A 17,159-nucleotide genomic window follows, 5' to 3' on the forward strand; every position below is an offset into this window, starting at 1 on the left:
AATGCGATTTATTCTTGTGATATTAGAAATGTTTTACCGATTCCACATGGTGCGTCCAACAAAAAACCGCCTTGTTCAGCAGCAGCAATCAGTATAATCCTAATCTTACTATATATGTATCACTACATAGTATGGAATAAAGTCGTATGCCACTATGTATGCTTAAATCTTTAAAACTACGCAACGGATTTTGATGCGGGTTTTTCTTTTAGTAGATAGAGTGATTGAAGAGAAAGGTTTATATGTATTATATCATACATTAAATAGTGGAGAAATACTGTTATTTTTGAGATTTCTAATGTGATGTCGAAAATAATTATCCGCTTACATTGAAAACGCTGGCTGAACCCTATGAGTTTATTAAAATAATGTACTAAGTATTGTACTCATTGGGAAAGTCTATAAAAAACACCCCGATGGTATATGTTCATCTCGTATGGATATCCCACAATAATTTTTTTTTGTTATTTTCTACTACAAATAATGGGTAATTTTCGAAGCGATTTTAACCAATTCAGCATTAATTCTTAACCAATTAAATATCTTAAATACATTGTTGATTCAATATAGATCTATATGGCCTTTTACAGCATATGAATATGAATAAATATTTTCGAAGATATTACAGATTTAAAAATTGCGGGACGTAGCGTTTGGGGCGGTATCGATATAAATAGCCCGTCGAATCACTTTGAATTTAGAAGCAATCGGGCGCGTTTATTATCGGAGCTCTCTAGCAAGCGCTCTATTTAAACAGAAACGATGAAGTATATGCGACGCTAAAACTCGGTTCGATTACGATTAAAGAGCACTCACTGTTGGATTCATAACCTCCGAGGCACACATTTTGGTCAGAGCTTTCGCCTCTTTAGGGCGTCATTGTCCTCCGTGCTTATTTCGCCTCTTTCCAATTTAGCAAATCTCTATTCAACGGTGGATTTCCCTGGTGAAGAATCCAAATTCAAGAGTATTTTTTCACCAAAAAGCAATGCTTTATTAACACACGAAATGCTTTATGATCCATTTTTTTGTAAACTAACAAAAGTTCCTTCACAAAAATGCTACATCTAATCAAATAGATCGTAGTAGTAGTATTATCTATGTGTCAGCCACAGTAAAGCGTGGACGGGTACTCTAGTATAAAAATAAGTTGGGTTTTAGTCTGTTCGCTAAACCTGACTAAACCGTTGCATGAAATGAAAAATAGCCTGAACCACTTTGAAGGTAATCCAATGAGGATGGTTTGTATAAAAAAAATTCAGAAAATGTTAATTTTTAACCGACTTACGAGCGTAAATTAAAAAAAATCATTGATTACTTATAACAAATAATGTTAGATTTAGACAGGGAATGTTATTCAGCATTTACCTAAGCTGCAATTTACTGATAAGAGCGAATTATAGCGTGAATAACAACAAAACAACAGCAACAGGCACTGTCAAGACGTTTCTTGCAAATTTAATACTTGCTAAAATAAGACAATCAGGGAAGATAACGATAACAGTTGCTTCGTCAGGAATTGCTAGAACTCTTCTAAGGAATGGAAAAATTGCTCATTAATTTTTTAAACTTCCGTTATCCATAAATCTTGATCAACAATCAATATGTTCTATCCGCAAAAATAGGCCTCTTGGTTAACTATCGCAAGACGCCTCATTCATTATATGGGATGAGTGCCCCATGAGCCATAAAGCACATATAGAGGCCATGTACAGAACATTAAAAGACCTTAGAAACTCTTCTGCTCTCATGGGTGGGATTACTTTCGTATTTGCAGGAGATTTCCGACAAACTCTACCCGTCATTAACAGAGGTACACGAGCAGATATCATCAAAGCATGCTTAATATCATCGTCCTTATGGACTTGAAAATATAAAATTGCGGGCGAAGAGCTTATCTTCATGGAATCACTGATGATGATTTTCCACAGCAAATGCTTAAACTTGGGGAAGGAATTTTTCCCACTCCAAATTTAAATGGTAATTGTAATATTCTTCTAATATTCTTTTGGATGAGTATTTAGGCCAAACACCTGTAGTAAATAGTTTAGAAACTTTATTAGATGAAGTATACATCGATAATTTGTACGAAAAGGAATTTCATTGGTTGTGTTCCAGGGCAATAGTGGAATGATAGTGTCAACGAAATAAACGATCTAATTATTCAAAAAGTTTCCGGAGAAAAAAAAATAATACAAATCGATAGACACCGTGACTAATATCGAAGACGCAGTCCATTAACCACAGGAGTTTTTAAATTCATTAAACCCTTCTGGACTGCCACCACTTGAATTAGCTTTAAAAATTGGAATTCCAATTATAGTTTTGAGTAATTTAAGTTCTCCAAACATGTGCAACCGGACAAGACTGCTTATTAAGGAATTGAAGGACAATTTAATTGTAGCAACTATTATCGCCGGCTCAGCATCTGGTCAACTAGCTCATACACCGAGGATTCCGATGATCTCAAGTGATCTGCCATTCCCATTTAAACGGCTTCAATTTCCGTTGAAAACATCTTTCGCCCAAACGAGTCCCAAGGCCAAACATTAAACATTAAAACGAGAAAGTTTGTGTGAGAGAGTGTGCACAAAACTATAACTTTTGAAATGATTGTTTAATACTCGTGTGTAGTTGTACGTTTCCAATTGCTGTGTTGTTATTTTATTTTTGAAGTATGTAAATATCTAAATTTGAATTTTGAACTCATGTTTATTATTTGAAATTTTTATTATATTTATGAATTGTTTGGACTTTTAACATAATAATCTTAACACATTGTGATAAGTGAGATGAACATAAATTCGGTTCAGTAGTTTGGGAGTTTAGCCCGGACAAACAGTTGCGTCTGTTACGTTTCGTTATACCACGAGAACGGAAAAAAGATTCTATGTCCAAACGCACCGAAATGTGTTCTCTCGTTATTGAGTTATACTATAAATGGTGTAATAAACACGACTTTATTTTATATGTATACATGGATTAAATTGACAAATTGTGTAAAACTTTCTCACAAGAGTTCCTTTACTTATAAGTTTTGACTACAAAAGATCACTAAAAATTTAATAACGAATGTAATATGCGTGCGATATGTTGCTTCCGAATATCCTTTGCATTATATTACTACTGTGATATTTTCGTCCTTTCGACAAATTGCCGACGTTGGTTAGTTTTCATACCCTGAACAGGGTATAATTACTTTGCCAAGAAGTTTGTAACACCCAGAAGGAATCGTTGATGATATATAAATTATTATCGTGATGAGCTTAGTTAATATAGCCAAATCCGTCTGTCTGCATATACGAACTAGTCCCAGAGTTTTTGATCTGAAATTTTGCACACGTCCACCATCGTTATCGAACCGCTAAAGAATATAGCTGACATACGAATTAAACAATCAAAATACAGTTTTTGTATGGAAAACTTTTATATTTAACTAGATATCTCCAAAATATTTGAGGTAAATTATTATCGAATGCAATAATACGAGTACAATCTGCGAATAACTTTTTTAGATCGGACCATTTATGTACTACAATGATTTTTCGAATGTCAAGAATCGATTCTTAATCGACTTCGACTTCTGAAGATCGATTCTGAAAAATCGATTATTTTACGAGAAAACTCGATTTCCGAGTAGAATCGGAATCGAGTTTACCATCCCAACTGGCAGCCATCGCATGCACATATAATAACCTCCGCAGAATAACCACCACAAAAAAAAACGATTTTTTTCCATGTAATTTATATGGAAAACAGAAACTTTGAAAGAGGCATCTTTTGAGTGACTTTTTTTTTACACATTTCGAAAGTTTTGAGCCTGTTTTTCAGTTGAAAAAAAAGGTTGCCTCAAAATCTCACACCCTAATGTACATGTTTGTATGGAAACCTTTTTTATTAGTGAAGTGTACTCCAGCTTCGATACTTCTTCTTCTTAATTGGCGTAGACACCTCTTACGCGATTATAGCCGAGTTAAAAATAGCGCGCCAGTCGTTTCTTCTTTTCGCTACGTGGCGCCAATTGGATATTCCAAACGTCTCCACCTGGTCCTTCCATCGGAGTAGAGGTCTTTCTCTGCTTCTCCCGCCGGGTACTGCGTCGAATACTTTCAGAGCTTGAGTGTTTTCGTCCATACGGACAACATGACCTAGCCAGCGTAGCCGCTGTATATTAATTCGCTAATCTATGTCAATGTCGTCGTATATCTCGTACAGCTCATAGTTCCATCGAATGCGACATTCGCCGTGGCCAACGCGCAAAGGATCATAAATCTTTCGCAGAACTTTTCTCTCGAAAGCTCACAACGTCGACTCATCAACGTCGACTCATCGTCCAAGCATCTGCACCATATAGCAGGACGGGAATTATGAGTGACTTATAGAGTTTGGTTTTTGTTCGTCGAGAGAGGATTTTGCTTCTCAATTGCCTACACAGTCCGAAGTAGAACCTGTTGGCAAGAGTTATCCTGCGTTGGATTTCCAGGCTGACATTATTGGGGGTGTTTACGCTGGTTCCAAGATAGATGAAATTATCTACAACTTCAAAGTTATGACTGTCAACAGTGACGTGAGACCCAAGTCGCGAGTGCGACGACTGTTTGTTTGATTACAGGAGATATTTTGTCTTGCCCTCTTTCCCTGCTAGACTCATTTGTTTTGCTTCCCTGTCCAGTCTGGAGAAAGCAGAACTAACGGCGCGGGTGTTGAGGCCGATGATATCAATATCATCGGCATACGCCAGCTGCTGTACACTCATATAAAAGATTGTACCTGTTCGATTAAGTTCTGCAGCTCTAATTATTTTCTCCAGCAGCAGGGAGAAGAAGTCGCACGATAGGGAGTCGCCTTGTCTGAAACCTCGTTTGGTATCAAACGGCTCGGAGAGGTCCTTCCCGATCCTGACGGAGCTTTCGGTGTTGCTAAACGTCACTTTACACAGCCGTATTAGTTTTGCGGGGATACCAAATTCAGACATCGCGTCATAAAGGCAGCTCCTTTTCGTGCTTTCGAAAGAAGCTTTGAAATCGACGAAGAGGTGGAGTATGTCGATTCTCCTTTCACGGGTCTTTTTTAAATTTGGCGCATGGTGAATATCTGGTCGGTTCTTGATTTTCCAGGTCTAAAGCCACACTGATAAGGTCCAATCAGTCTGTTGACGGTGGGCTTTAATCTTTCACACAATGCGCTCCATAGAACCTTATACGCGATGTTAAGGAGGCTTATCCCACGGTAGTTGGCGCAGATTGTGGAGTCTCCTTTATTATGCATTGAGCAGAGCACACTTAAATTCCAATCATTGGGCATGCTCCATAGGCCCCCGCCGCTTTGTTGTTCTTCAGGCGGGTAATTGCTATTCGAACTTCTTCATGGTGGGGCAATGGAACGTCTGCTCCATCGTCATCGATTGGAGAATCGGGATCGCCTTCTCCTGGAATTGTACGCTTACTGCCATTCAGCAGGCTGGAGAAGTGTTCCCTCCATAATTTAAGTATGCTCTGGGTAACGGTGAATAGATCACCTTTGGGGGTTCTATAAGAGTATGCTCCGGATTCTAAACCTTTTGTAAGCCGCCGCATTTCTTCGTAGAATTTTCGAGCATTACCCCTGTCGGCCAGCTTATCAAGCTCTTCATACTCACGCATTTCGGCCTCTTTCATTTTCTGTCTGCAAATGCGTCTCGCTTCCCTCTCCACCTTTAGGTATCTATCCCAACACGCACGTGTTGTGGTCGATCGTAACGTTGCGAGGTAGGCAGTCTGTTTTCTCTTCGCTGCGACACGGCACTCCTCGTCGTACCAGCTGTTCTTTTGCACTTACTGAAAACCAATGGTTTCGGTTGCAGCTGTACGTAGGGAGTTTGAAATGCCGTCCCACAGTTCCCTTATACCGAGTTGTTGATAAGTGCTCTCAGAGAGCAGAGCTTCTCGACGTCGAACCGTCGCACCAACAAAATAGTGGTCCGAATCGATGTGAGGTAGCTTGATGTATCTTCTTGTGCTGGAATCTAGTACCACAGATAACCATATTTCGGGCCCCGGCGAAGTCAATCAGCCTCAACCCATTCGTCGTGGAGGCTGAATTTACCGACCGTAGTACCAAAGATACCTTCTTTGCCCTCCCAGGCGTTAAAGTCGCCAAGCACGGTTTTGACATCGTGGCGGGGGCAGTTCGAGGCTGGTTGCTTCTTTACATTGGGGGTGATTTTTTTACGTGGCGGGTCCCGAACACAGCGCACAACCCTATGTAGGAGATGTTTTCGCCTTCTCACTTTAGCTCGTCTTCAAACGGGTGTTCTTAGGCTACCCACAGGATACTTGGTCAAAGACCCGAAGTCGTGAGCTGCTTGAGTCATATATAAAAGGATCGTTTCTGGCCACTCCCAAGTGAATGGCGATCAGAGAACTTTCCTCACTTGTGTGAACTTCTACACATGACTCCATCCTCCAGCTGAAGTAAAATTTGTTTCTGGCTAGAATTATTTTCTTCTGTTTTTGATAATATTGGATTGATACTAGCTTAAAGGGTTATATACCTTCTTTGTCGAAGAAAAAAAGGAAAGTTTGGATTTTTTTTTAGGTAGCAATTATTTCATTACACGAATGTTTTCATTTTTTGATAGTACACTTTATTAACAATGTTTGTGCGAAATTTCGTGGAAAAATATCAAATAGTTTTTAAGGGGTGTCTGTTTCCCTTAGAAGCCTTTTTTTGGCAGAGCCCTGCGGTGACAATTCCCCAGGTAGAACAAGTCAGCTGAAACCATAAAAGTAAACAAATTTCATTAGTTTAGTGTAATTCCTTGTGCTTGAACGATCGTTTTTATGAGTTTTTTTTTTGTGCACACGGGAACGTTTTATGCAAAAAATGAACTTTTTGGTCACTAGAAATTTCACTAAAATTCATATCGGCGAAAAAAAATTTTGTGCGTAAAAAGTCGATTGTTCAAGCACAGAAAAATTTAATTACGAGCATTTTAAAAAAATTTGAAAAAAGTCGGTTCAGCAGTTTTCCCCCAATCCATGTCATCGCAAAGTCATTTTTCAAAAAACACCATTTCGAGTGCTGTAACTTTTTTTCTACTGCTCGAATCTCTATGAAAATGTTCTCAAAGAGTTGTTCTTTAAGATAAAGCAATACAAAAATTTCGATTTTTTGAAATTTAAAAAGGTATGTAACCCCTTAATGAAACTATAATAACGAACTTCAAAAATCAAAAAATATTAAAAAAAAAAATATTTTTTTTTACCCAACTCCTCTTAACATTTCAAAGAAACTCGCGCTAGTTTTAACTTTTTTTATGCAGCTCAATAACTACTATTTTAATACAAAACAAATGATTCTATAAACGACATGATGATATAAAAAAATTATAACAATAGTTTTCAAAATATATTGATACAATACTAAGGAAACTTCACTTATCTTCCATACAATAAAGAATGGCAGTGGACCTGGTGATATTGGCATACGGGGTAGCGGGCACCCGGGAGACAATCCATTCTACAGTAACATTGACAGCATGCCAGATATACGTCCTCGTCGGAAATCCATTCCACTCGTTTCAGAACTTGTAAGTAGTATGTTTTTACATTTAAATCATCTATACATAATAACTTCATTGTATTATACTTATATAATATGTATATTTATATATCTATGTACATAACATTACAGTTGTACAAATCACTAAAAACGTATGTGGGATACATATAAAAATCATTGTGCTGTGTTTTTACGTTCATATACAGACATACTCACCTATGTAGTCGAGAAATAAAAAATAATTTGTTTGGCACTTACATGTTCTTTAAATAAATAAATGAACACATATGTACATACATTTATACACTAGGGTGGGTAAAAAAACGATGGTGTTTTTCGCTTCGTTCTCTGAAAAATTGGTGAATAGGCAACTCTGTGAAAAGCTCTCCAGGTACGACCTCTTAATTGTATTGTTTTTGTTTTAATAATAAAATAATATAACAAATAAACGTTGTTCTTACGTATATCTTTCTATGATGAGATTTTAAATATTATTGGAAGATCCGATAAATAGGGCTGTATATACATAAATGTTCAGGATGACGAGACGAGTTGAAAATCGACTGACTGTCTGTCCGTCCGGAAAAAGGGGACCAGTTCGTAGATAAATATAATCGGACCACTGTCATACCCACAAAACGCCATCAAGAGAAAATCTATAAAAAGTCATAACACTATATTAAAAATAACATAACAAAAAAATAACACTTAAAATTAAGAAAAAAATAGTAGTGGTTTAATGTACATATCGCCTAAACCACTTAGAGTGAAATATCCAAATTTGGTCAGGACAAATCACTTGAGCACCCCAATCGACACTGTAAAAAGAGATGAAATCGGTGATAACCCCGCCCACTTCCCATATATCGGATCCGTCAAAAGCTACTAGAAGCGCGAAAAATCAATAAGTAAATACTTCAGATCCGAGGCAAAATTTTCTTTTAACTAATAAAATTTTAATCGTTAACGGTTAGGCTAACGAAAAAAATTTTTTCGACTACCTTTTTTAAGGACACCTACCACACATTGTCACTCAAACAAGTGTTCACATGTTTGCAATGTGGTTTCGTTGGACTGCATTTAAACTAAACTAAAAAGGAACTGGTAGGCAACTTTAATCATTCTAGTTTCCTCTGAACAGATCCATAAAAGTTTCTTGTGTTATTATATCCTATTGTTAAACTGAAGTATACTTGTATAATACAATGAAATGACGTGAAAACTTTTTGGTGTTTATTATAAACAGTCTTATTTTTAATTTCAATATTACGGCCTGAATACGACGTGGCATACTGTCAACAACAGCTTTGGATATTTTTGGTTTGATAGCTTTCTATGCAGATCACACTTTTGACCACAAATCATCTAAGTTTCCATTATCCCCTGCAATTCCTATTGTCAGAACAACCCAGAGATGTTCTATAGGATTAAGATCGAGAGATTCTGGAGGCCAAAAAATCACTTTATATCCGCTGTCATGCAGCCATTTAGTGGTACCTTTAGCCGTATATTTGGGGTCGATGTTTTGTTGGAATACAAAGCTCTCCTTATGTAAACCAAACTTATTCCGCTCAAAATGTCAATATAATATTGGGACTACCACCACCAAACTTAAGAGTTGGTTTAACATGGTGAAGCTAAATTCTGGAACCGGGTTGTTTACATGACCATTAACGGTCGCCAGACCCCACAACGATTAATTTTGGATTCATTTGGCCGAATTACATTCGCCCGTTTATTTTCGGTCCAATTCGCATGTTACTTAACAAACCACAGTTGTGTCTGGCAGTGAGCAGTGGCTCTTTTACTTTTTCTTTTCATTTTAAACTTTTGTTTTTGGTTTAACTGCGGATCTTAAAGTATTACGTGCAGTGTCAACAGAAACATTAATATTATGGTTCTCAATTCACGACATACTTATGTATTTTAAACTCCTCAAATATCACAAAAGGAACAACTGCCATAATTAACATTTGGTAGAACAGACGTGTTATTGTATACGTTGGCCACTGGTCCCACTGACGCATCCAGTTGTGAAGCAATTCCACGATATCTTTTATCTTTTTTTAAAAGTTGACGAATTTCCGATTTACATTTTTGGCAAAAGATAGGTAATTTTAAACATCTACATGAAATACAATTTTTTTTATTGTGAATGATATTTGGAAAATGTAAGTTTAGCACTCAGATTTAATATACAAAAAATAAATACATATTTATCCCGCTAGAAATATTTCAATTTTATACCTATTTTCTTGCTCACGTGTTTCGCTGATCAAATAGAGAACAATGATAATGTTGTAAAACCATATGAACACTTGTTTGAGTAACTGTATATAGGATATACATATTATACTAAAATTAGGAACATTTCCGATATGAACGTCGTATGAAATCATATTTGTCAGAAAAAACTAAGTTTTACAAAATTATGCTACACTCCTATGCAAGAGTTAAATTAGCCAATTGTTCATTGAAAGCGAACGGTTAACAGCTGTCTTTGATTCGCCATATTGCTCGTCGTTATCTTTGCGGGCTGCTCTCTTGCCAAAGAATAATGTGTTAAACCAACAACGAGAAAAGATGAGTTCTCCACCAAAGAAAGAATCGCAACATAGTTGCAGAAGCCATGTTAGCGAAGGATTCGACCACAAATGCTGTCCGTTTTTCTGAACATTTGGTTTGGTTTGTTCGGTTCACTACTCTCTATTGCTTGCCGAATCGAAGGCAGGTATTGAAAATGCGCGATGACTACATACACGAGTACATACATATACATATATGTATGTATTCACTAATGTACATATTTTTCTTTTATAAACATGAACGTTAAGACAGTCAAATGCCATATATGTACATACATCCATGTAGTTTTAATATACTCGTAATGTACAAATAATAAGGATAAGGTTTTGTGTTTCTATATGGATTCTCTTTATTTGTTTCAAAATATTCTACTTCTCTTTTAAACACATATACATACTTATTTAGACCTAAAACTCTGTTAAATCGTAATATATTCAATTTATATATTTATTGTTTACGATAATTACATTTGTACTTGTACAATCCATATTTGTTAATTACTTCATTTAAATAAGATTTTATTTCTTAATATCATTATTAATTTTTTTTGTATGGGTCAAGTAATAAAATACTATACTCGTAAGCAAATATGAGTTGTAATTTTTGTATTAATCCACAAATATTTCTTGCTTGCATCTTCTACTTCTAAATCAATGTTTATGTAAAAACAACTGCAACAAAAAATTTAAAATAAAACCGAAAATAAATCGACCAATATAATATCAATATGCTGTATTTGCAAAAATGGATCAAAAGGTGCTCAAGGTATATGAACTAATTCAATTAACATAATGATATAATAATTCATATATATAATTTGAAGAAAGTAACTGCTTTATTTTCTGGATAAAACTATTCATTGCTATATAGTAGCGTTAATTAGAACATTTACAACCAAAAGACCTGTTAAAATTACTCTAATTAATTACACAGTTTGCACAATACTTCTGTTTAATGGTTCAATTTTCTACTTGCTAGCACTTGAATGAATGACATATACAAACAAATTATGTAGTAATGATAACGTTTTTTTTATTTCTGTGCGAAGCCAAAGTGTTATAGAATTTGTTTTGATTTTGTTTAAATGATCACTTTTTTTTTCTGCCAGATGTCAAAATTACACAGAATTTCTATTTTTTATATAGCTTTATATGAAACAGGCTGTATCATTTGTATATATGTTAAAGTGTTCTTTTAATACCCCGTTAAATTTACGATTTATTCCGATATTAAATAATGGGTTGAAAAGTTGCTCATATTAGGAATGTTAGTAAGTTAAATATAAAAAGTGTCCGGCTTTAAAATTACATAGCAATAATTAGAGTTCAACACTTCTCTTTATGCTCTGGATAATCGCCAAGTTATCTTTCGTTTGCCCTTTATTGAGAACTGATAGAAACTTTCTAAATCTTAATAATTATTTGAATAATAATGTCAAAAATGCAGAACTTGTGAAGCTTATTACCAATTAAATCAAAATTAGGAAATGCTCTTTTAATCTGTAGAATATGTTGCGAAAGTATAAAAACATTCGCACTACACGCTGTTTGGAAATGATCACAATATTTTGAACTCCACCCGATTTTAATACCCTGAACATGGTATATTGAGATTTACCACGATGTTTGTAACATAACAAAGAAACGTCGGTTATCATATAATGGTTGTCAAAATAGTCTTGCGGTATTTTTATTGAATTTTTTTTTATTATTGAAATTGAAATGAATATTTGATGACTCATGCCAAGCTCTTGACCGATGCTACGGCTGCTACTATGCCGGTCTCTTTCGACCAATTCAGCGATTTTATCGCAATTTTCGACGACAGGCCTTCCGGAGCGTGGCGCATCTTCGACCACCTCTACACCAGAACGAAAACGTTGAAACCATAGTTGTGCGGTGGAAATGGAAACTGTATCGCGTCTATAAACTGCACAAATTTTATTGGCGGCTTGAGATGCATTTTTGCCTTTATCGTAGTAGTACTGTAAAATATGCCGTATTTTCTCTTTATTTTGCTCCATGTTTGCGACGCTATAAATCACGAATGACTTAAAAGAAACGACAATCAATCAAACACGTATTAGCGCGTGAAATGAGCTTTCCAAAAAAGTATAGCATGACCCGATGCGATGAATAAAACTAGAACTACGCGCTTTCAGCGCCAACTAGCGAAAATACCGCAAGACTTTTTTGACAACCTATATATAATTGTTTTGTTCACCTAAAGGTTGTTTTTGTTTCTTAAAACTAATCGAGACAGATATGGATATAAATGACATATGTATATATGTATGTATATAAATGATCGGGGTGACAAGACGAGTTGAAATCCAGGTGACTGTCTGTCCGCCCGTCTGTCTATGCAAGCGATAACTTGAGTAAAAAATGAGATACATATCTTGACGAAACTTGCTACAAATGTTCGTTGGCACACAAAGGCGTTCTAAAATCAAGATACAAAATAATTTGGTACAGGAGATTGCAATAGCGAGGAACACCTGTGGGCTAAGCTATTTTTACAAGTGGGTGTGGCCCCGCCATTTAAATGAGTAAATGTATATATCTTTCAAGAAGCAAAAGCTAACTCAACCAAGCTTGCTAAAAAGAAGTTATAGTAATTAGAACCTCTCCATATACTGTGAAAATCGCTGAGATTGGATGATAACTACGCTCATTCCCCGGTTATGTTGAAAAATATTAAAGGTACGATAATTCACTGAGTAAGTGCGCCCTAAGCTTTAAATTGCAAAACCAAGATGGTGGCGACGGGCTTTATAGGAGCCGGTGTTTCAATTAGCGTGTCATTGCCCTCTTTTTGGTGAAATCCTATCAACCAGGTACTATTTGATATGTTTCCACCAAATTAGATGTACGATTATCCAAACATTCCTATGATACTGTGAAAATGGGCGAAATCGGATGACAATCATAATTTCCATCTGATTATTTCACTTTCCATTATACAAATCACATATCATTGAAGTTATCAGATTAAAAAGATATATTTTTTGTCGGAAATGTTTAAGTGGTACAAAATTAAATAAAGCTACAAAAATAAGTTACAAAAATTGGAGTTTATCCAACGTACATTGTTCGATAGTTACCGTATTTTAGTTCTTAAAATCCGTAAAGAGCACGGTAAATATCAAGAGTTTTTTTGAAAAAAAAATTCTAATTTAACTCCATAGCTAATCAGCTGTATTCATTGCTTACGCTTTTTGTAGCAGCCACTAAAGTTAAACAAGTTTTTATGAGCCTATTTTCGTTTGTTTGTCTAGAGAAATGGATCAAAGAATTTGTTCGTGAAGTCTTGGCCAAAAGCAATACTGTAACGATTTAACTTAATATTCGCCAGACATGGCTCCATGCGACCTTTTCTATTTCCAAAATAAAGGCCGTTGTTTTACAAGCTTAGACGACATGGTTGAAAGAGCCAAAGGCTAACCCCAAAAATCGAGTTTGAATTGGAAGAAGCGCTGGCATACATATGTATGTGCATAATATTACATGGGGACTATTTTGAAGGCGATTTCATTAATGTAGACAATGTAATAAATATATTTTTCAAAAAACGAAAATTAGTTTTTGAACACCTCGTATAGCTGCCATATAAACTGACCGATCAAAATCAAGTTATATAACTATATAGTTTTATTTGACAAAACATTTTCACTAAATTCGGCAACGATTATTTTTGAAGACAACGCTACAATCTTCGAATCGGATAATACCACCGTAGCCATGTAAGCAGGTAAAGATATGACGTATGTATGTATGTATATGACGAATATTTCAGCTGAAATTAAACTGAACATCCATCTGGCACTACTAAAGATCTGTATGTCTATGTATGGCGTGGCAGTTAGCCAGTATAACATCTCTGAACGGTTTTATAGCTTCGGTGCAGCCGAATACCATTTTTATAGCTTTTGTGTTAAATGCAATATCGCAAATTATGGAGAACAAATTCTGATTTTACAGAGTTTTCATGAAGATCATACAGCTATGGATGTTTGCTTTTTCCTTATTCGCATGAAATTTTTTTTTAGTTTGGCTTAACTATAAAATGATTGTAAGGTCATACTAATATATTATATAGTTATATGTGTACACAATAATATTGGGTAATCGAAAAAGTCTTTTCGAATTTTGTCAATAGATAGATAGAATTATGGAAAATATTGAACAGGACCGTCACATAAGCAGCCATGCCATCGCTAAGAAACTTAACATTAAGCATCAAATGGTTTTGAATCATTTAAAAAAGGCTGGCTACCACAATAAGCTCGATGTGTGGGTACCACATGAATTGTCTGTGAACATTTTAATGGACGGAATTAACATCTGCGATTCTTTGCTGAAACGAAATGAAATCGAACCATTTCTGAAGCGAATGATAACAGGAGACGAAAAGTGGATCAAATACGACAATAATGTGCCAAAAAGATCATGGTCCAAGCGTGGTGAAACTCAACAAATGGTCGCAAAGCGAGGATTGACGCCTAGAAAGGTTATGTTGAGTTCTGATTGGAAAGGAATCATCCACTATGAGCTGTTCTAGCTAGACTACACATCTTTTATGACTCGGCAAAAACTAGGAGAGCTTGGCTGGGAAGTTTTGATGCATCCACCATATAGCCCTGACGCCGAGAAACCAGAAAAGTTTTACACTGATGGAATAATGTCTCTACCGAAAAAATGGCAAAAAGTGGTCGACTAAAATGGTACATATTTGGTTCATTAAAGTTCATTATAAATATAAAAAAAATAAGTTAAAGTTTGATTAGACATGCGAAAAGACTTTTTCGACTACACTACAATAGTTGTAGTTGGTAACTTTTTTTTTATCATCCAAACTTATATTAGATACTTTTCATACTCTCGCAACAAGTTACTTAAAGTCCTAAACGTAGTTGATAATCCAAAGAACTATTCGAGGTAGATTTAGTGCTATGTATGTAGAAATAGAACAGGATGAAACGAATTGATACTCGGATCTCGCTCCGTTCGTTTGTCCGTACAGCAGCATGGCGAGCTTGTGAAATACTTTTATGAAATTAATTGTTTCCCAACCACAATGTAGTTTGGTGCTGAAAATGGTTCAATATAATGATTTGGACTATTGTAGTTGACCTCAAACAGTATTGGAACGTACATCGGTCGCGCAATGCCTAGCACGATCTTGGAAATTAATATTTGTGAAGAAGGCACAATAGAACACAGGTCGTAGTGCATAATTTTTCTCAATATCTGAGACATCTCACACTCTGATAGACAGGGATAGCATATTACTTGCTGAAGAATAACTTAAGAAGGGATATTGAAGTAAAGTGCGATGATGTGGTAGTGATTTGTGAAGATTTACATTGGTTGATTTTAAAATAGATATTTCGGAAGTTATGTTAGATATGTATAGTAGAAACCCGATATGAACACATGACCTGTAGTATGATCTGAAGAAAATGAAGAAAATCAATTGAAAGTAAAAACGAATTTCTAATGATGAATGAATGAAACAGTTCACATATCTTAAGTTATTACAAATTGCGTGAGTATTAAGAGTTCGGCTGCTCTCGAACTTTGATCTTCCTTACTTATTTATATCCTTCTTTAATTTTTTGGATGTTTAAAATAATTGGTTTTTTATTTGTGTGCATTTAATGGTCTGATCCTTTGCAATAAAAATTTTACATATGCATTCAGTGACTGGTATATATGTATGTTAGGGTGGGTAAAAAAATAATATTTTTTCGATTGCTACTCTGAAAAATAGGGTAGACAACTCTACGAAAATCTCTTCAATTTTTCCGTAAACTTAATTATTTAAAAGTTATAAACAAATTTTTGTTCTTTTGATTTTTGTAACTTAATTATCATTCAATGAATCACTTTGAATAGCAAAACTCATAGTTTTGTGGGAAATTTACTGCTCAGTACCAATAACAGAATTGTTTTTTTTTACCCATCCTTATAATTATACATACGTAGTTCGACAAGCAATTCATTTGTATACTTCTCATATTTTAATTGACACGACATTTTCACATTAGAACATGTTTTAAAATATGAAATATAATTGAAAAATTCTTAAACTAATGTTTGATATACATACATAAATAATTAACGTTTAATGGCCAACCAAACAAACTAACACCGTATTATAGACAATGGCAGCCACCAAGCGCAATGCCGGATTAACATCAGCCGTACCGCGAGCCACTTTGAATGACGAAGAACTGGTAGGTATATATACAATTTTTCTTGTTAATATTTTAATAACAAAGGACCTTCAACTATATAGATTTATTGCAAAATATGTCAATGCTCAATGCTATTCCAAACTTTAGAAATATTTGAGTAGGAACGGAAATACTACTTAGTCTTGCCATAAATTTTGTTACAAAGCTTTCAATGCATGCAGCGAATGGAAGTTCTTAGAAAAAGGTGTCATGATTTTTTATTATAATTTATATGCAGTGCCATCAGAACAGAGATTGCTTTTGTCTATTAACAGCGGAGTGGGGAGCTAAAGAAAATCATAAAAAATCAACAGAAGTGGGGAAAAAGCGCAAGTGAATTTTATGAGTTTCATCAAAAAATTAATATTTTTTGATTGTTTGTTTACTGCACTATTGATCTTTTTTCCTAAGCATCTACAGTTGTTGACCGAAATACACACGTGGCTACGCAAACCTTACCACTTAAAATTTTCATGCGGTATAAAAATTTTTTATTTAGAAATAAGTTAATGACATGTTATTAATCAAAATATTAAAAATTAAAAACAAAACACATTCAGCTATAGATCAATTCAAAGATAGTGAGCTTTACAAAATGAGCTCGAAATGTAAGAGACTGACATCCGATGAAAAAATTATATTTTTTATTTTTTTAATTTAATTTCATTTACACTATAATTGAAATTAATATTTATTTTATTTTTTTTAATTGAAACACGAAGTTTAGTCGGTGAATTACTTTAAAAACAATAAAATCGGCAGCTTTTGTATAAGCACAGAAAAGCTAATT

General features: G+C 34.9%; 1 protein-coding gene across 19 annotated transcripts in view; it reads left to right on the forward strand.

Annotated features, from left to right (window-relative positions):
• LOC126766081 (uncharacterized) overlaps positions 1-17,159 on the forward strand; it is a 187,821-nt gene that overhangs the window by 92,274 nt on the left and 78,388 nt on the right. For 16 of the 19 annotated variants that reach the window (XR_007668699.1, XR_007668698.1, XM_050483787.1 and 13 more), the window contains 2 exons: positions 7,439-7,570; positions 16,295-16,369. Coding sequence is in view for 17 of the 19 variants with exons in the window: in XM_050483787.1 (XP_050339744.1) it covers positions 7,439-7,570; positions 16,295-16,369 (207 nt within the window). In the remaining 2 variants the exon portion in view is untranslated. Of the gene's footprint in view, positions 1-7,438; positions 7,582-13,408; positions 13,709-16,282; positions 16,370-17,159 lie in introns of those variants that run through there. The other 3 variants (XM_050483797.1, XM_050483794.1, XM_050483795.1) reach the window with 3 other exon arrangements.

Source organism: Bactrocera neohumeralis, unplaced genomic scaffold (genome assembly GCF_024586455.1).
Source record: "Bactrocera neohumeralis isolate Rockhampton unplaced genomic scaffold, APGP_CSIRO_Bneo_wtdbg2-racon-allhic-juicebox.fasta_v2 cluster11, whole genome shotgun sequence".
Taxonomy (NCBI): Eukaryota; Metazoa; Arthropoda; class Insecta; order Diptera; family Tephritidae; genus Bactrocera; species Bactrocera neohumeralis.